Source organism: Peromyscus maniculatus, chromosome X (assembly GCF_049852395.1).
Source record: "Peromyscus maniculatus bairdii isolate BWxNUB_F1_BW_parent chromosome X, HU_Pman_BW_mat_3.1, whole genome shotgun sequence".
NCBI classification, from domain to species: Eukaryota; Metazoa; Chordata; class Mammalia; order Rodentia; family Cricetidae; genus Peromyscus; species Peromyscus maniculatus.
In genome coordinates, this window is record NC_134875.1 from 140,288,265 (window position 1) to 140,308,845 (window position 20,581).

Sequence of the window (20,581 nt, forward strand, 5' to 3'; positions counted from 1 at the left end):
TCATAATACCAGCTACAGATAGGGAAGTATTGGTTCGCAGTTTAAAGCAGATGTGAGTTTAGATATAAAATGTTCAAAGAAACTCTTTCAAAATGGGTTCTTATGAAAAGAGACTCTGGCCGGGTGGTGGTGGCGCACTCCTTTAATCCCAGCACTCGGGAGGCAGAGCCAGGCGGATTTCTGTGAGTTCGAGGCCAGCCTGGGCTACCAAGTGAGTTCCAGGAAAGGCACAAAGCTACACAGAGAAACCCTGTCTCAAAAAACCAGAAGAAAAAAAAAAAGAAAAGAGACTCTGGCTACCCATACTCTTTGAGACCCAAGTATGAAGTGTAAAAAGGCTGTAAATGGTCATTATTACTCTAAGAAGTTTAAAAGCATCCTTTCAGTCTTATCCAATGAAAATGTAAGAAAAATGGGTATTATCACTTTGTAGTTTGGGAAACTGACAACTAGGGATTGATCAGGTCAAACACTTGCCTGAGGCTGTATAGTCTATACTGTCAGCAATACAGTCTATACTGAATGAAGCCTGTATTTCCCAAATTTCAGCCTGCTTTCACCCCTCCACATCCTTCTATTACAAGAAATATCAAACGGGACTTAAAAATTCAGTGTAAGGGGCATGGCCTTCATGTGTAATTTTACAGATTACTCACTGTTCATGCTCCCAGAATCAAAGACACACTTGTTTCTCTCAGGAAGACATGTAATGGAACTTGGTTGTTTATGCTTTGAGAAAAGGGGCTTTTTCAGATTCCACAAAGGCACTGTGTAGGCTAACATCATAAGCAGAGAGGGGGCTGAAGGGAAAGAATGACATTAAGGTAACCCATATACCTAAGTCTAGACACCTAGAGGGGCACTGTTGGGTTTTGTCTGTTTCTGTTATTCTTTTGATAAGCCCATTGAGCCTGAAGAAGATAGATGTAGAAGGCCAGTTTTGTTTAATTATTGTTAATAAAATTAGTTATTAATTTATGTAATTAATAGACATTTATAGCTCATGCATCATGACCGGCTTTAGCAGTGCCTAAGGAAGACAAAGAAGCAAGGCTGTCCCTGTTTTGCTTTAATGCCCAGTAATGTGGAGAAGGTGGTGTATATACAGTTGACCCCAGGTGTGGGAACAGTAAGCCAGATGATTGAAAGAACTCAGAACAGGGAACTTGGCCCACCTTGAAGGAAGAATGCCTGGAAGAACTGGATTATTCAGTAGGCAAGCTAACCATGTGTTCCGGGCATCAGCAATGTTGGATCTTGCAAAAATAAAAAGAAAACTATTCTACAACCATTTGACAATTAGTATTTAAAAGCAGCAACAAAAAGTAGGCAAAAATAAAACCAAGGCCTCCTCATTAGTATAGTTTATGTATTTTATATTAAATTGCACATGTTAGGAGATGGACATGAACTTTTATAATAATTTGTTATGGAGCAATTATAAATAACTTTATATAGCTCTAAACTCCAAGATTTCTTGGAGAGAGTAAATGTCCTAGCTTTTGAAAGATGTATGCATAGGAGCTCAACTTTGGAAATCAGCAGGGTACATCATTTCAAGCAAAACGAAAAGTATTTTGAGACAGCTGGCCTAATTAGCTCTTAGTATGAAAAGAGGAGAGGAGTACTGAGAGTATTCCAAGTACAACAGCAGTACAAGAATTAAAAAGTCATGGGTAAAGTGTGATGCTGAGAGTGGTGAGACCAATAGTAGATAGCATGTAAAATCACTTAGGATGTCAGACAGACAAAGCTATGGAATTTGAGAATTCCCTTCGAAATACATAGAGTCTAGTATTAGGAACAGACAATAGCCAGGCAACATGATTACATCAGAGATCTTCTGCTTTTAGGCTCTGAGGATCCTAAAGAGATCACTGAAGTGGGACACATTCTGTGGCAAATTGCTTCTCTGTGTGCTTTAGTTTTCTACATGATGATCTCTTCTCTGAATGGTGGCTGTGAGGATTCATACATCTTAAAATCTCCCAGTCTCTGCAAGATACACAGAAAATATTCAACAAATGCAAGTGTTCTGTGGGAGCCACTGCATATGGATCCCAGAGCTGTGAAGGATGAGACTGTAGATGTAAATGACTTCTCTAGAGGATCAAGGAAGCAGCTCTCTGAAACCAAAACCATCAGCAGCCTTATGGGCCCGGGGTTGTTTGTGTCACCCTATGACTCCATTTTCCACACCTCTCTCTTCCCATGGAGCTCTCTCAGATTCTTACAGTCAAATTTATGGCTGTACAGAAGCTGTAGAAGTCTTACTTCATGGCTCTAAGTCTTCCAATCTGTTGGATCTTCACCCTGACTCCCAGATAGGTTGTTGTGTTTGATTATTACTCAGTATATAGTTACTAGAGCTGAACACATAACTAAGGGGACCACCAGGAACTTGGGGCCGTGACCACAAGTTTGCTAATGATGTTCTGCACCATTTCTGTATCCCTTCACACCAATACTTGACATACTGTGCTGTTTGTGACAAGAATGTTGACTATTATCCACGTGTTTTCAAGTGTATGTTTCTGACTGCTCTAAGTGTTCCCAAAGGGCAGATAACTTCTACCCAAAGCACAGTGCCTAAATTCAGATGAAAGTACTTGTGAATTGCAGGTGTAGACTATAGAGAAGAACCTCAGCCAATTGCATTGTGATTAGGAAAGGTAAAACAGCAAGTTGGCTCAAGCTGAAGAAAGGAGATGGTAGCCCACAGTGATGAGGTCCTTGGGGTTGTCAGGAACAAAATCTCTAGGACATATACCTAGAACAAGACTAGATAAAACATCTTGTTAAGTAGAAGCTGAACTCCAGAGGAAGATTGAAAGCAGGATGTGTGAGTGGGAATTTCTCTTGAGATCAGCTCTCCCTACCATCAGCACCTAAGATGTTTGTTTCTGCTTGGGTCTGGCCCAGTCATCTGTCCTACATCAAGATCTTCGATGTGGGCACACGCTACATGGTAAATCGAGTGCAGGACCATGTTCAGAGCCGCACAGCCTACTACCTCATGAACATCCATGTCACACCTCGATCCATCTACCTATGCCGGCATGGTGAGAGTGAACTCAACCTCAGAGGCCGCATTGGAGGTGACTCTGGCCTCTCCGCTCGGGGCAAACAGGTAAGGAGGGCTCCAAAGACTCAGGTGGGTAGACTAGGTGGGGTGGCCAATGCCTGGGTTTTGAAGAGAAGTATCCTTTGGTGGGAAAGGAGCAAATTATGATCGATCCTTTTCTTCTACCATTAGTCACTGAATCCTGTCACAGACATTGAATGGTTCCCATATGCCTACTGCTTCTGCAAAATCAGTAGCATGGTCCTCCAAGGCTGCTCAAATCTAGCTGCTTCTCAAGCTCTATCACAGAGACCACCCTTCCCATACTTGATGCCTCCCCTCATCATCCTCACCACTCTGTCCTTTGCTCATGCTCACCTTGCTGTCCCTTTTGGTCCTTCTGTCAGCTGGTAACTGTAAAGTACATAGATAGGTGACCTGAGGGTCTCAGCCTGAATCCCTCTTCTTTATGACTCAGTGTTGATGTTCTCCCCTACCCTATTTTAGAAGTCTGTGGTCCCCACCCTACTGCCTCTTACTCACTCCATTTCCTTCTAAGGCCCAGCTTCTGCTCCAAGATACAGTTCTCCAGGAAGTCCTCCCTATTTGTTCCTTATCTCATGGGTCACTGGCCTTTGGGAACATCTCTCCTAATTGTGGTCTATTACTGACTCTCTCTGGTCATTACTCTCCCTGTTCCCAGCCTGATATAGAAACCTTTCTATTATGGGTACTGGTTTTATAAAGGGATTTACTTCTCAGCTTCTGGTCCTTTACCCAGGCTTGTTATCACACATGTTGCTGGGGAAAACCACTTAGGGATAGCATAGGGAGGAAATGAAGTACAGGAGAGGCATTAGTGGTTCTTAGTGTCTTTTTTTTTAAGTTTTATTTACTTTTATTTTATGTGTATATATGTTTTGCCTGCATGTGTGTCTGAATTCCCTGTGCATGCCTGGTGTCCAAAAAGGCCAGAAGAGGGCATCAGATCCCCTGGAGTTATAGATTGTTGTGAGCCATCATATGGGTGCTGGGAGCAATAACAGCCAGTGCTCTTAACTGCTGAGCCAACTCTACAGCCCCTTACTGTTTTTTATTAGACACCTATATACAGCCACAGTATCATCAACTTCCACATGTATTTTTTGAATACCATCAGCAGTGTGAACTGAGCGTAACTGTCATTGTTTATGGATGAGGAAGCTGAGCAACAGAGACAGAAAGCAGCCTCAGGTCACGTGGTCAGTACAAGATAACATAGGCAGGACTGAAAACAAGGCCTTCCTGCCTTGCTTCAGCACCCCCACTTGAATAGGTGGGAGATGTCCTAAACTGGGACTGTCCCTGAAGCCCTGTCCTCAGAGAACCTTTCTGATCCCTGTGGACTGGAAACTTCCCTCTGGAAGTTGCCTCTGACCTGACTCTTATTTCTCATGCTCTCCAGAACAGAGGTTGATATCACTTGAGGTATTTTTTCATCTCCAGGACTTCTTTGCTATAGTTAGTCCATTTCTTACTTGCACAGCTCATTGGAAAAGTGGCCATGTCCACATGAGTACCTCCTGCACACACAAATGTGTGTGTGTGTGTGTGTGTGTGTGTGTGTGTATGCACACGTCAGACCTAAACCTTTACATTCTTCAGCCCACCTGCACCAGGCCTGGTTTTAAAGGCCAGCCACCCTAATCTCTATAACTTTCACTTAACTAGTACCTACTGTGTACCAGGAAATAGTTTGCTTTCCACACAGCTCAGAGACAAGGCTGGATAAGTGCATGATGTTTACAGTATATAGGTATGATATGAGGTCAGAGATGGGCACTCTGTAAGGGAGCTATTAGGGATTTGCCTTTCTCTTACTCTCTCAGGCAAGGGCTTCTTCTACCCATAAACACTGACTGCTGACTTGCATCTATCATACAAATTTGTGCCTATGACCATTTGTGCAGATTTACCTAGGACATGCCATGTTTGATTAGCACCTTGTACACAGGGCTCCCATGGCCCTTTGTGGTTCCCTTCTGCACTGCCATTGTTTCTCTCCCTAAGTGGCTGGATCTGGAGGGATTAACACTCCAGCATCCAAAACAGGGCTATGAATACTCAATGCATGTGTAAATGCCTTTTAGCTGGGTACCAGGATCCCCATTCAAGCAATAGGAATTCACAGCATCAGAGCACTGTCTTTCAGATCCTTCAATCCATACTTCCAGACTGTATTGTGGGCACTTATAACCTTAGAACCCCATTGTAATGGCCTGAAATCTGCTTCAGTGCAACTAGCTGATAGTTTCCTCCAGTCTCCAACTGAGGACAGGCTATGGTCACAGGAATATTAACTTTCAGGCCCAAGTGTAGCCCCAAGGTTACTCTTTGTGTGGAAGAGGACCACTGGAGATGGAGCATAACCAGAACTCCGTGATGTGATTTGATTAACCTCAGACATGTAGTAAAGATACCTAGAAGTGCTGGATGTCATCAGAAATGGAAAGAGAAAGGATTCAGACCACAGGGTGTTCCATTTGTTCTTAGCCTCCACATGTTAGAGGTGGGCCTCTTTGAATGAATGATTCACCTATTAGGGGACTCAATGAACAAGCATCAGTGTCCCCTACCCTAAGCTTAGATACTCTTTTTCACTTTCTTTTATCCTTAGTGGTTCAGGAAAAGATAGGGCTTTTATTTTTGACCCTTTATGACTGCACATATTTGTTAGATACAATTTACTATTTCCAAGGTAATTGTATATTGGCCCATCATCTTATGTGTTTAATATTGTATGTGATGAGAATGTTCAAAATCTTCTAAGGGTTTGGATATATACAACACCAATTTTTAGCAATAGCCACCTTACTGTGCATTGGAATATTAGAACTTCTTCTCTTAACTATAACTTTGTACCCATTGATCACTCTCTAACCATAACTTTGTATCCTTTGATCAGCCTCTCTGTATCACATCTTCTCAAGAGTATGTCTTTGTGTAATTTTTTTTTGTGGTGCTAAGAATAGAACCCAGCACCTCAATATCTGTTAGGCAAATGTTCTACCTCTGAGCTATAATCCCAGGCTTATCTTTATATAAATTTAATCCTCGTTTTCTTGCTTGTCCTTCAGTACTTCACCATTCACGAGAGATTTAAACTTGTTCTTATGGCTCCCATGGTCTTTCCCTTCTCACTTCTTTTTTCCTTTCTTTCCTTTGTACCCCTAGTATGCCTATGCCCTGGCCAACTTCATTCAGTCTCAAGGCATCAGCTCCCTGAAGGTGTGGACTAGCCATATGAAGAGGACCATTCAGACTGCTGAGGCCCTAGGTGTCCCCTATGAACAGTGGAAAGCCCTGAATGAGATTGATGCGGTAAGATGGAAAGGGTTAATGTCCTGGCATGTATGTATGGAGGTGGTAATTAATTCTAAGATTATCTCATGGGTTACCTCTATTCCAGGGAGCTAATTAGTTCATCAAACCTTGTTTTGTGTTTTGTCAACCAGCCATGTATAAGAGAGCATTTTGTGTCTTGGAGATCTTGTGAAGTTCAGCATGGGATTGGCCTGTGGGGACGTCTGTGGGGCATTTTCATGATTTTTAATTTATGTAGGGGGGCCAGCTCACATGGGCAGTATCATCCCTATGCAGGTAGATCTGGGCTGTATAAGAAAGGCATATTAATGTGAGCCTAAAGGCAGCAAGCAAGTAATCATGTTTTCTCCATGGTTCTTGCCTCTGTTCCTGCTTGAGTTCTTGCCCTGACTTCCCTTGATGATGGACTGTCATCCTACCCCAAATGCTTTTGGTCATTATTTATCATGGCAAGAGAACCAAATAGACAACTTAGATAAGGTAGTTGTTATTTTCTACATTTTGCAGATAAGGAAAATGAAAGTCAGAGAGGTTAAACATGTTGCCTAAAATCAAAATAAGAAGGCAGTGGTCATGTCCATAGGCAAAAGCCTCACAATAAGCCTCAGAATAGAAGCTTAAAACAGTCTAAAAGGATCTTTGTGCACTTTATTTCCTGTGAGTAATGTCCATTCAGAAAGCCTGACACTGCAGAGCTGTTTGTAATTTGTAAGTGTTCTATTCCCTGTCCCTGAAGGAAGCCTGGTAGATAGTCCAAAACGACAACAGCCGAGTCTGGTGACCCCAGGTACCAAACAAACAGAGTTTAATTAAAACTCACACACTTTGAAGGAAATGTCAGAAACAATATCACTTTTTACCACCAGCACCAGCAGCCTTGCCTATGGGGATTTCTCAGTAGACTTGGAAACTCGCAGAATTTATCTTCCTAGACCCACTCTGAAACCATTAAAAATTTCCTAGTTTTTGCCTTTTGAAGTATCTGTGGATAGATTTTTCCCAGAGATATTAAAATAGAGGGCAGGACAGGAAGGTTAAGGAAGGCTATCCAATGGGAGAGTTGCACTGTATCGTGTACTTGCATACAGAGTTTCAGACATCTGCCACAAGTATGCTTACAGGTATACACATATACTTCACAGTCACAGCAACCCTCTTCTGCCAATCATGTCTGCACCATATATGCACACACATCTAGAAATAAATAGAGGCACATCATATACATATATGCATTTCATATGGATACAGATGAGCAAGCCATTGACATGTACACAGCACTAATACATAGCTTCAGGCATAGTACCCAAATTCATAGACGTCAGACATAGTCACACAGATATAAATATATAGCAGAAATATAATGCAGAATGCACATATTCATGGATATATGCCAACAATACACATGAAGACACATGCCACAGAATCACCCACATGGGCATATTCTCATATACTTAGACACTCTGTACATACACACAGAGAATACAAGTGCACTACAAAAAATAGATATACAATATATACACAAACACAAGGCTTTGAACATATCTCAAGCACACTGATGTGTTTATCTAATTATCAATAAAAAAATCAGGAGTCAGATATCGGGGTAAGAACTTGAGTGATCAGAGAAGCAGAGAAGCCACCAGTCACCTCCTCTCTCCTCAGTTCCTCCATCCAAAAGGCCTGAGATCCTCTCTCAGCCCCACCTTACTACTTCCTGTCTCCTCTCTGTCCTCAGTCGAAGACCTCCCTGGTTAATTTGGTCAGCTAGTGGCTAGCTCCGCCCTCTGACTCAAAGCAAACTTTATCATCAGAATGCGATCACAATATTACACAACAGCACACAGAATAAGCATGCTGCACATGCTTACAAACACAGTAGCAAGTCCCTATTGTATATATACCTATATATAATGTACACATATAGAACTGTTGAGGCAGTCATAGGAAAATACCATATACTTAGTCTGAACACACCCTTCCATTTGTCTTCACACACACATGCCAACATACCTCACAGGCAACAGGTACAACTCAAGAGCTACACTCACAGAAACCCAGGTGTTATATTATTCTATAATCATTGGTCTATGAACTGTGTGAAAAGCTATGTGGATTTCCCTTGGTGATTATATTGTTCACAAATACTTTTTAATAGGGTGTCTGTGAGGAGATGACCTATGAAGAAATCCAAGAACACTACCCTGAAGAATTTGCACTACGGGACCAAGATAAATATCGTTACCGCTATCCAAAGGGAGAGGTAAAGTTGAAGGGGTGGTCTCACTCCTAGGATTCTTCCCCGTATCTTCATTCCAATTGCCAGAGTTTTGTAAATAGCTTTAGAAAAGCAAGGCAAAGCATGTTTTTCAGTAGCTGCCACTTGTCAACGTACATGATCATCTGATCCTTAGCGGTTAGGCAACCTAGCTCTCTTTTAAAAATATTCATTCATTCATTCATTCATTCATTCAGTGTGTGCGTGCATGCATGCCATGCCCTGCATACTTGTGAAGGTCAGAGAACCCATGGGACTCAATTCTCTCCTTCTACCATGTGATTCTGAGGATCAAACTCAGGTCGTCAGGCTCAGTGATAGTTGCTATGACCTGCTACTCCTTTTTTTTTAAAGCTTATAGGTATTATATACTTGTAGAAGAATACACTTTATCCAATGCCTTGTATTTGTCATGTCCTCATTGGACAACTTGAAGTAGCTCAATATACTCTAATTCTGTAATATTTTATTGCCAACTTGCCTAAAGTTCCAGGCTCTCTCAGCAGTTGGCAAGGAACAAAAGCTATTAGTTTAATCAACTTCTTGGCTACCATGTGAGCCAGACCATAATTTTCCTGTCTCTATATGAGATGAATGCTTATTGCTTTCAGTACAGCCTCTACTTAGCCAGTTCTGCATTTTAATTTATTATTAGTCATACTCCATCTCTGATCCAAAACCCTATGAACAGTTATCTGAAAATATGGACATCTGGGAAGATGAAACAGTAGTTGTTATGTTCAGTCACAAATCACTTTAGTATTTTCATCTTCATTCTCAGAAGGGACTTTATTAAGTTAATGTTAATTTGTTCTCATTTCCTTTATATATATTTTAGGCTGTGTTATTAGAGGCATACAAATTAAAAGCAGTGTTGTCTTCTCACTGAATTACATATTTTTATTAATGCTATTTACCTAACACAAATCTAGCTCTACATGGTATCTTCTAACCATTTTCTGAGCTTATCTTTATTTATTCACTTTCAACTTCTCTGAGTATTTTTATTTATGTCTCTTATAAGCAGTTTATAGTTGAATTTTGTTTTTAATCCAAACTGAAATATGTCTTTTGAATATTTTCCTTGGTATTACTGACTTTTTAACATTTGTTTCTATTATCTTGAACTTTCTATGCTTACTTTATTTTTCTCTTGCTTTCCTTAGGATTGAGTTTTTCATCAGTATGTGTTATAATCTGTTTCCAGATTCTTATGGAGGTTACGCTAACTTTAAAAAAAATCCATCATGGTTCTTTCTGTTTTTGAAGATATCCCACTAAGGGTATGAGGTCAAAATATTGTACTTTAAAGTCACTCCGAATAATCTGTTGTGTATTGCTATACAATCAACTTGAACATTTAACTTGTTATATTTCTTTCTTTTTTTTTTTTTTTTTTTTTTTTTTGGTTTTTTTCGAGACAGGGTTTCTCTGTGTAGCTTTGCGCCTTTCCTGGGACTCACTTGGTAGCCCAGGCTGACCTCGAACTCACAGAGATCCGCCTGGCTCTGCCTCCCAAGTGCTGGGATTAAAGGCGTGCACCACCACCGCCCAGCCTTATATTTCTTTTTTAATTAATTTTTTCATATAATATATTTTGATTATGTTCCCCCAACTCCTCCCAGATCCTCCCTACCTTCCCTCTTGCCCAACTTTATGTTGTTCATTCTATCTCTCTCCTCTCTGTCTCTTTCAGAAAAAAAAAAACACAAAAATGAAAATCAAACAAAAAACCAGTGAGACAGAAAATGCCAAAACAAAACAAAAAGCTCACAAAAACAAAACAAATAAAACATGGAGTTAATTTTGCATTGGCCAAATACTCTTGAGCATAGGGTCTGCTCCGAAGTGTGCTTGATATACCAATGACAATACATTGGAGAAAATTGATTTTCGATTTTGCCCATGGGTATCAGTTGCAAATAGCTTCTTGGTTAGGAGGTGGGACTCTGTTTCCACTTCCTCCTCTCAGTGCTGAGACCCTGAGTGACTTGAATCCATGTAGGTCTTGTGCATGCTACCATAGATTGATATGTGCATCAGTCCTGTTGTATCTGGGAGACACTGTTTTCTGGAAGTCATCCATCACCCCTGACTCTTAACAATCTCTCTGCCTCCTCTTCAACATAAGATCCCTGAGTCTTGAAGGGAGGGGTTAGATGAAGACATCCCATTGAGGATTGAGTGTTCCAAAGTCTCTCACCCCCACACATTGTTCAGTTGTGGGTCTCTGTGTTTATTTCCATCTACTACAAGAGGAAGCGTCTCTGATGAGAGTTGAGTGAGGTACTGATCTATGAGTATAGCAATATGTCATTAGGAGTCATTTATAGTTATGCCCCTTTAGCAGAATAATAGTGTTAGATTTTTTTCCCCATAGGCCAATGACCTATCTAGTGTCAGGTTCTTGGACACTTTAGCAGTGTCAGGTATAGGTTTCATTTCATAGAATTAGGCTTAAATCCAATTAAAAACTGGTTTGCTATTCCCTTGTTTGTGCCACCATTGCACTAGTATATCTTGCGGGTAGGTCACTGTTATAAGGCACAGGTTTTGTAGCTGAATAATATTGACAGTTACCTTTCTCCTCTGGTAGTGGGCAGAGTACCTTCCAGCACCATGAATGCTAGTCAGTAGGGGTAAAGCTTAGTTGGGCACCAATTCAACTTCTCTGTGTTTGATGACATAAGTAAGTTTTGTCTTCAGAAATAGGGCCTTACTATCAGATTGTAGAGAAAAACCAATAGCCTGCATTGTTTTGTGGCCTTCTGTGGGACCCCTTTGGCCAATGATTCAACAAGATGTAACCCATTCCTGGGACTGGAGTTTTTACTTGGTAACATAAGATGTCTAATTGAGACATTGTCTATCTTATTATACGGCAACTCCATTTAAATTCCTTTCATGTATGTGTATATTTTAGGAAGCTTCCACAGTAGAAGGTTTTTTCAAAACTTTTCAAAAGGCCTTTATAGTTAGTTGTCCCTCCCCATATTCCCTCCTTTACCCTACTCTCTCATACCCCTCCCCAAGGAAGAGGAAATAGAACATAGTGTTAGGGAGACACAAAGGTGAAACTAGAATAGGAGCATTAAGTATTTGAATATACATGACTAATGATCTAAAAACCAATGTCTCTGCTATCCCCCTAAGTAGTATAGGATCTTTCAAACTTCAGTAACTTCCTCTCCTTACTTATGTGTCTTATATTTTCATGTAGCCTCAATCTCTTAATCCCTGCTGTCATTGTAACTGTTATTATTACTTTATAAGTCATTTAACTAAATATTTACTGATCCTTTGATCATTTTTGCTTCTATCTCAAGTTCCATTTTTCCATCTTGTTATGGAAGTTTCTCTATTGAAATTCTGTCATTAGTACTTTCACCCTTCCTATTATCTAAAACTATCTTGGGAGTGGATCCTCAATCCTCAATGTTAATTGGTTACATATGAAACTCCCAGTTGATTATCATTTCCTCAGCACTTTAAAGATATTTCTCTCATTGTTTTATTGTTTCCAGTATGGCTAAGAAATTGTTCAGTTTCACTATTGTTTCTTTGCTCATTGGCTAAATGAAAAAAGCTTTATATCTTTGTTACCTTTAAGCTTCACTCTTCTATGTCTAGATACTTACTTGATTTACCCTCCCCACCTCCTCCCCTCACTTCCCTTCATCTCTCTCCCCTCCTCTCCTTTCCTCTCCTCTTCTTTCTCCCCTTTTCTTCTCTCCTTCCCACTCTCCCCTCCACTTCTCTCCTCCATTTCCTTAGTCCCCCTTTTCCTTTTCACTCTCCTCCCCTTTCCTCAACATCCCTCCATTCCTCCCTTTTCCTTTCTTTCTTTCTTTCTTTCTTTCTTTCTTTCTTTCTTTCTTTCTTTCTTTCTTTCTTTCTTTCTTTCTTTCTTTCTTTCTTTCTTTCTTCTTTTCTGGTACTGAGGTTACAAAACTTCCTACATGTTCTTTATGCCAGCAGCCTTTTAAAATAAATTGTTATAGGAAGCTTTTCATGTTTTCCCATCAGAATCAGAGAGGCAGATACATTTTCTTACTATTTCCCTTTTTCCTGTGGATGGACTTTTTCTATTTAAACTTTTACTGAGGCTATAATATTGAGAACTATGGGGGTCCGGGAAGAATCTACAACCAGCTGATAATTTAATCCTTGATGAAAAGAAACGAATCTATGTACACAAAACTCCTTAGTCCATACCCTTTATTCTTCTGTGTCAGTTCGCTCTCTACACAGCTTCTAGTCTGCTCTCGTGCCTAGCTCCTTTCTTGCCTGATTTCTCTCTACATTTATGTGCTGTCCCCTCTATGTTCTATCATAATTCTCTCATCTTAGTTCTGTCCCTTGTAGGTTCTCATCCGTCTAGTTCTTTCCCATTTTAGCTCTTCTCTCATCTCCTTCTTTCTCATCTTGATCTTCTTCATCTTGTTCTTCCCCATCTGGCTCTCCTTCATCTTCCATCTTGTTCCTCTAGTACTCTCTTCTAGCCCTTCAATCTAGTTCCTCTCCAGTTCTTACCTATCTAGTTCTTCCGTTCTTTTTGTCTTCTTCATCTCATCCTCAAGTTCTATATGTCAAATCCTCCTCTAAGTGTCCTTATACCTCTCTGTTCTCCATCCTCAAGTTCTCTAAGCTATTCAGCTATAAACTCAAGCAATAGCAATCCTCTGGCAGAGCAAGGTCACCAGGCTTGAATTCTTACAGGGTCATAAAGGCAGATAAGAGTTTTCCTCAGGCAATAACCACCAGGCTTTCTTTTACCACCCCATAAGGGAGTGGTAAAGGAAGAGGTCAACTGAGAACTAATGATCGGTTAGTATATCAAGAGGGGAATTTATGTGCTCAGTCTACATCCCTGGAAGTTGTTAGGTAAGAAGTCAGGAGTCTATAATGTTAGTAAGGCTATATAAGAAAGGAGGGTCTCACCTTAAATTGCACAAGAAATAAAGCTATTTATTGCCTGACCTAGGAGACAGGCACTTTCCACAAGGGTGTTACCTTAGTTCAGGAAATCGTTTGGCCTTGGATGTTTGATAGGTATTTTAGATAAATGCACTGTTAGGAGTTCTTGGAACCACACATAGCATACAAGAACATCATTGTGGGAATCGGACAATATCTATACAAAAGCTAAAATATCACCAAGACTTCTTAAGCCATGGCTTGACTTTAGTAGTAGCTTTTGTGATAATAGCCGAATTCCATTACATTTTCCTGCGGCTTGCAGCAATATAAGGATTTGTCCTCGGAGAGTCTCAGATTTGTGTTGAGTCCCAACTCCTAGCTTAACTGCTATTTCTATAAGGTTTTTGAAATCCCAGCTTCTTCTTAATGAGATTGCCAAATATCCCAGTTGAGCTGTGGCGTCTACACCCACTTATTTTGTTTTCATTTTGGAATACTACAGGTCAGAATTTTCCTTATTTTTTTGAAATGCCAGTTGTACAGTTAAGTACACATTTCATAGTGAGGGGTATAGTGTTGTCTTTTAGCCCACACTTATTGATTGGTTCATTTAACAGACAAGAAACTAAAACCCTAGGAAACAAGTGATTTGCCTTAGTCATACTGTTGGGTCAACAATTCAACTGGCTCCCAAACCAAGTTTTTTTCTCTGGGTAAATATGCTTCACCCCCACTCCCACTTCTCACCAAGTATTTCTTTTTTGTTTAGTCCTATGAGGATCTGGTTCAGCGTCTTGAGCCAGTTATAATGGAGCTAGAACGACAAGAAAATGTACTAGTGATCTGTCACCAGGCTGTCATGCGGTGTCTCCTGGCATACTTCCTGGATAAAAGTTCAGGTAACACTCCACCCCCCGTTCCTGGGTGAAGAGCTGGATATGATTTGAGATGCTGATGTCAGCAATTAGTTTATATCTTAGTGGTTAAAAGCACAATATTTAAAACAAGGATATCTAGGTTCAGGCTTGTTACACGTGTCTGTGCTACCTTCAGTAAGTATTATTATCCTTGTTGAAACAGCCTGTTTTCTCAACTATAAAATGGAAAGAATTAATGGTAAAATTGAAATAAACATGTTAAAAGCCAATAACAGATGATGCATTTATGGGCTATATTGCCATTATTAGTATACTCTTAGCTAATCTGTAGAATCTGCATACTGAAAGCCAGCAGAAACAGTCTGCCACAGCTTCACATGCTGAGCCAGTATGTCTCTGAAGCACACTCAGGAATAATTTTTCCAAGATAGCAATGTCTATAATTTAATTTTTTCAAGTGGTAATTTATTTTTAAAAACTATCTAGACCCTGTATTTATGAAAGTATGTATACACAAACTTTATATATTGCTATACATATATATATATACACAGACTACTTATGCTATGCTGTCATACATATATACACAGGCTTCATATACTGCCATATGTGTGTGTATATACTTAATATATATAATATATGTACACACACACACTAAGACTTCATATATTACCATACAGACTTCATATACAGCCATGTGTGTGTGTGTGTGTGTGTGTGGAGAGAGAGAGAGAGAAAGAGAGAGAGAGAGAGAGACTACATATGCTGCCATACATATGTATACACAGACTTCAAATCCTGCCATATATATGTATAATATATATATATATATTACATCTAATTCTCAGGTGGTTTGGCACCACCTTCATATGACAATCCATTTCTAATGTGGATGCTGAAATGTTGGCATTTCCAAAATATTTTGAAAATATTTGGGAGCAATGCTAAATGCTATTTATTTTATTTTATTTTACTTTATTTTATTTTATTTTACAATACCATTGAGTTCTACATATCAGCCATGGGTTCCCCTATTCTCCCCCCTCCCACACCCTCCCCTTACCCCCAGCCTACCCCCCCAGGGCAAATCCTCCCCCCCCCAGGACTGCAATCAACCTGGTAGACTCAGTCCAGGCAGGTCCAGTCCCTTCCTCCCAGACTGAGCCAAGTGTCCCTGCATAAGCTCCAGGTTTCAATCAGCCAACTCATGCAACGAGCACAGGACTTGGTCCCACTGCCTAGTTGCCTCCCAAACTGATCAAGCCAATCAACTGTCTCACCTATTCAGAGGGCCTGATCCAACTAGGGGCCCCTCATAAATGCTATTTTTTAATGCCTACAGTGTCCCAAATTCTTGAGTCAATTCTGTTATGCTAATTTCAAAGTAAGGAATATGTAAACTATGGAATAATTCAAGATTGGAATCCAAGGAACTTGAGAACTTGGCATTGGATAAGTCCTATTTTCTACCTAGTCTTCAACATCCTCCCTTAAAAATGTCCTTACTTGAAATAGGTGATGGACTATGTGATGGAGGTCCTTTTAGTCTTAGAATTCTGATATGTTTACATCTCTGCTTTTCAGAGCATTTCTTTGATATTGTGAGCACTGTTCCCATTGCTCAGATGAGAAAACCAAGGCTTGGAGCAGTGAAATGACTTGCCCAAGTTCATGGTATAGGAGTTAATTCCAGATGCTTATCAGAGGCCCTGCCCTCTCAAATATACACAGGGGCCTTGCAGTTACTTCCCAATGTCTCCATTTCTTACCATCTTTCACACAGAGGCCATTCTAGCTGTTCACAACTTCTCCTGGGAGCAAGGTTACACAGAGCTAGGCAGATAGTTTTACCCTTAGTCAGGAGAGAGATAAAGAATGCGCAGAGAAATTATATGAGTTAGAATGCATACCAGCAGACTGCAGGGCCAGGGCATCTTCAGATTGTACCTAATCTAATCTTGTTCTGTAAAATGGGGACACTGAGAGCCAGAGAGAGGAGGCAGTGGTAGAGCTGGGTCAGAGACTGTAGATAAGTTACTTCTGTTCTCCAAAGCTGTTTGTTCATATGGAAAGTAACAGTGGACAGGACTCAGAGCATCAATGAGGGTACAGTGTGTTCATACACACAAAAAATGTCGCTGGCCCAGAGCTTAATTATAATGATTGACAGTGAGGAGGAAGAGAGTCAATTTCCAGGAAAATGCCCTCTTTTGATATATCAGGAGATTGAGAGGATGGTGGCATGCTTTAAAGCCTATACTTAACCTAAGGGACAAGAAGTCATTTCCAGAGATGGTACTCCAGCTAAACAAGGGAAGTAAGGATATGTAATGCAGTCTGGAGAGTGGTGAGGTGGATATCAAGACAAAGTGCCCCAAAAAGTGGACATCCCCAGTACTCTGTGAGGCTCTCCATGGTGGTAGTTAGAAACTGCAAGGGCAGAGTAGGCATCTTGTCTTCAGAGTACCCTTCCTAGCCATGGTACATTTCCCCTTGAAGCCCATTTCCTTATCTATGGAATGAGCCAGATCACCCTTCCTTTCTGTCTGTCTGAAAAGTAGAAACACTGGTCTTGAAAGGAAATTGTACATAAATGTTCAGAGTCACTTTCTGCGTAATCGTCAATAACAGGAAACCAGTGAATCACAGTTATTGTCTATAAACAAGTTGTAGGAATCGCACAGAGAAAGAGGGAGAGACAAAAACAGGGAGACAGATGGGAAGTGGGGGGTTGCTGCCTGAGCTGGAGGAAAGTATAGGAGTAGTCAAATAGTACATGTGCCTCTGCCACAGAAGTAGTACTTAGAAAGGTGTCAGATTTGTGGACTCTGGTGGGGGTAGAGGGTGTAAAGAGGCTGTGGAAAGGTGACCTAGGGCAGGAGGGAGGCTTGCTTTCATCTCCTGCTGATTCTGAGTAAAGAACTGAGGCCCCTAGGTGGGTATCTAGCCGTACCATGGGACTCACACTCTGTCCACCTTTCCCAAGGCTGTCTTTCTCCTGTTTCCAGGCAGCTAGGTTGCTCTCTTTCGCCCTGCTTAGCTTGCTCTTGTGACTACCCACCCTATAGAATACCAGCTGTAAGTCTGTACTGGGACTCAAGTAGGAAGCAGAGGTAGAAGAAGGAGCACCCAGCAGCCTGGATGTGGTCCTCTGCCCAGTACTGCGCCTCTCAAGGCTGTTTCTTCCTCCTTTCCAGATGAGCTGCCCTATCTCAAGTGTCCTCTGCACACAGTGCTCAAACTCACACCTGTGGCTTATGGTAAGTACCCTCACTCTCATCTAAGGAAGGGCACATAGAAGCCAGGACTATGCCTCCAGTGCCTACCATTTGCTCTAGAAGGTTCCTGGGTGAGGTTCCCTATGTGGCTGGCAGGATGTCCTGGTAAAGGTGCAGCTGGTGACAGTAGGGTAAGAGGGAAGGAGGAGACTAGCATCCAGATCCAGAGCCTGGCCCTTTCTGTCTCTGCTTGGGTACTGAGTACAGAACATTGTTCTATCTGTGTCCCCAACAGATACCTCAGGAAAATTATAGGTTGAGGCCATATGGAAGAATGGGGGCATTAGTTACTTATGAAAGGTTCATAAGCAAGGAAAGGAAATCAAATGTAATCCAGGATGTGAACAGGATAAAAGGACCAACTGAGACCTGTGATAGGGTAGTCTACAGGAATGGTGCTGAAGGGGTTACCACTGAACAGTGGAGCTCCTGTGTCAGCCCCACGCACCTTCTTCTTCGGGTTCCCGAGAACTTCCCAGGAATCACAACTTTAGTATTGCTATAATTGTCTTCTGAATAAACCTTGCCTGGGTTTGAGTACCCAGTACACAGCCTAGGGCTCTTCCACTTAGCATGGCTTGGAGGACTCACAGGACTCTGTCAGTCATACATGGATTAAGACCACTGGCTTATAGGTCGCAGAAGTTGGGGGAGATCACAAAGATCATCTCCTCTCATTTCTTTCCCCATATACAAATGAGCAATTGAAGCCAAGCAAACAGACACACAAAGAACTGGGCTTTGGCCCCGAAATCTTTCCCACACATCCTACAGCTCCTCTGAACTCCCCTGTCTTCAGGGGAGATATAATCTAGGGCAGTGGTTCTCAACCTTCCTAATGCTGTGACCCTTTAATACAGTTCCTCATGTTGTGGTGACCTCCAACCATAAAATTATTGTCACTACTTCATAACTAATTTTGCTACTGTTATGAATCGTAATGTCAATACCTGATATTCAGGATCCTGATATGCAACCCCCCAAAAGGTCGTGACCCATAGATTGAGAACTGCTGATCTAGAGAGTATGGGCCTGGGGTATGGGCAGTGATGACGGGAAAGGGGAAAATAACACCTTAGGGAAGACCTGTGCTTATCCTGAGTGTTGATGGACACATGAGTTATTCTTTTCTGAGGCTGCAGAGTGGAGTCCATCTACCTGAATGTGGAAGCTGTGAACACACACCGGGACAAGCCTGAGGTAGGTGGAGTGCTCTGTACCCAAGCTGACTGTTAACAAGGTACATTCTGAAAATACCCTCACACAGGGAAAGGCTGTCTGCAGCCCCAGACATCCCAGATGTTTCAAATCAATCAGCACTCAGAAATGGCAAGAACCATAGTCTAGGCCTATAGAGACCCAGGGCTGTGACAATCCCTGCTAAACAGGCCTCAGGCATGATTCCCCAGGCATGCCTAAGGAGAGTACCAGGACCCATCCCCTGCTGAAAGAGGGATGCCTGGCAGGAACTGGGACCCTATACCTCCTACTAACCCTGGGCTCTCTCCTTAGAATGTGGACATCACCCGTGAACCTGAGGAAGCCCTGGACACTGTCCCTGCCCATTACTGAATCCTTTCCAAGTGGTCAGATTGCCTCTGTCCTCGTTGCTTTCCTCCTGTAGGAACTGCTGCCCTTGTTCTCCCTAAGCAGACTCTGGCTTTGTCCTGAGAGTGCCCTACCTCCAGTGAAGAAGTCCGTAGCAGCTCCCAAACAAGTCTCAATTCCTAAGGAGCCTACTTAGTCGTGGACAAAGTTCTTCTTAAATAACTATTTTCTAATGAATAAAGACATGTCTTCCCGCCTATAGGACAGGAAGAGGCTATATGGCTTCTCCCATTGTTCTCAAGAGCTTGATTCTAACCCAACTCTGGTACTGTTGGTGAAGAATGGGTGAGGACGTCTGAGATCAAAGAGTCCTGGGGTAGCACTTCTCAAAGATGAAAAAGATAGGTCCTTGTGAGTTCCTGTTGGTTTTGTTCCTTGGCAGTCAAGGTACTCAGGGACAAGATGTATTCATCATTATACTCAGAGAAGAATCTAGCACTTGGGCAAAGAGCTTCAGTCTCCTCCAACTCTTGCTACTATCCTGAGTAATTTCATTGCCTATGGTAATGATGCCATTAACACCCTCTCTCCCTCCCAGGCATATGACCCCCTCAACTTCAGTGGTTATCTGTTTTCATTTGTGGGATCCTCTCTCTGGGCTAACTTACTAGCTGGAAGCTTCCGGTTTATTCAAGTCTGTAAAATGTTATCATCCTTAAGACTTTAGCAGTATGCCTCCACACCATAGGCATTCATGTAGTATTTCCTAAATGAACAATATCTGCCCTGGTTCATCAGTATGTTCCTTTGAGCTCTCCTTTGTCTCCTAGTTCTTTAGTCTCTCAATATTCTTGTAATCCCTAACCAACTTGGACCTACTTCTTCAGCCACTAGCCATACACTAATCATTATGGGCCAGGTTCTAGTGTCCGTGTGATAAACAGACTCATAACCTGGCTGCTGCCGCCTTTGTTCCCTGGTCCTTTCATCACAGCCACCCTTGAATCCTGTTCTAAGTCGGGGTCACCCTGTATTTTCTGGCACCCTGTCCCTTTCCACTGTCTAATACTACTTCAGTCAATTCCTGACTCTTACATATCAATCCCCTGCCTCTCATTTGGCTTTGTCCCTACAGTCCATTTTTATTTTTCTTTCCTATCCCAAGAGAATGTCTTCTTGCTCCCACGTCAACTCCTAATTCCTTCCCATCTTACCCTCTATTCTTATACAATTACACCAAGTTAGTGTGAATTTA

At 41.5% G+C, this 20,581-nt stretch overlaps 1 protein-coding gene across 13 annotated transcripts in view; it reads left to right on the forward strand.

Moving 5' to 3' along the window:
- Pfkfb1 (6-phosphofructo-2-kinase/fructose-2,6-biphosphatase 1) overlaps positions 1–20,581 on the forward strand; it is a 201,550-nt gene that overhangs the window by 41,591 nt on the left and 139,378 nt on the right. For 8 of the 13 annotated variants that reach the window (XM_042268768.2, XM_076562062.1, XM_076562060.1 and 5 more), the window contains 6 exons: positions 2,923–3,130; positions 6,278–6,424; positions 8,583–8,687; positions 14,392–14,521; positions 17,698–17,760; positions 18,914–18,978. In XM_042268768.2, coding sequence (XP_042124702.2) covers positions 2,923–3,130; positions 6,278–6,424; positions 8,583–8,687; positions 14,392–14,521; positions 17,698–17,760; positions 18,914–18,978 — 718 coding nt within the window. Of the gene's footprint in view, positions 1–2,922; positions 3,131–6,277; positions 6,425–8,582; positions 8,688–14,391; positions 14,522–17,697; positions 17,761–18,913; positions 18,979–19,290; positions 19,604–20,581 lie in introns of those variants that run through there. The other 5 variants (XM_076562067.1, XM_015989062.3, XM_006995633.4 and 2 more) reach the window with 3 other exon arrangements.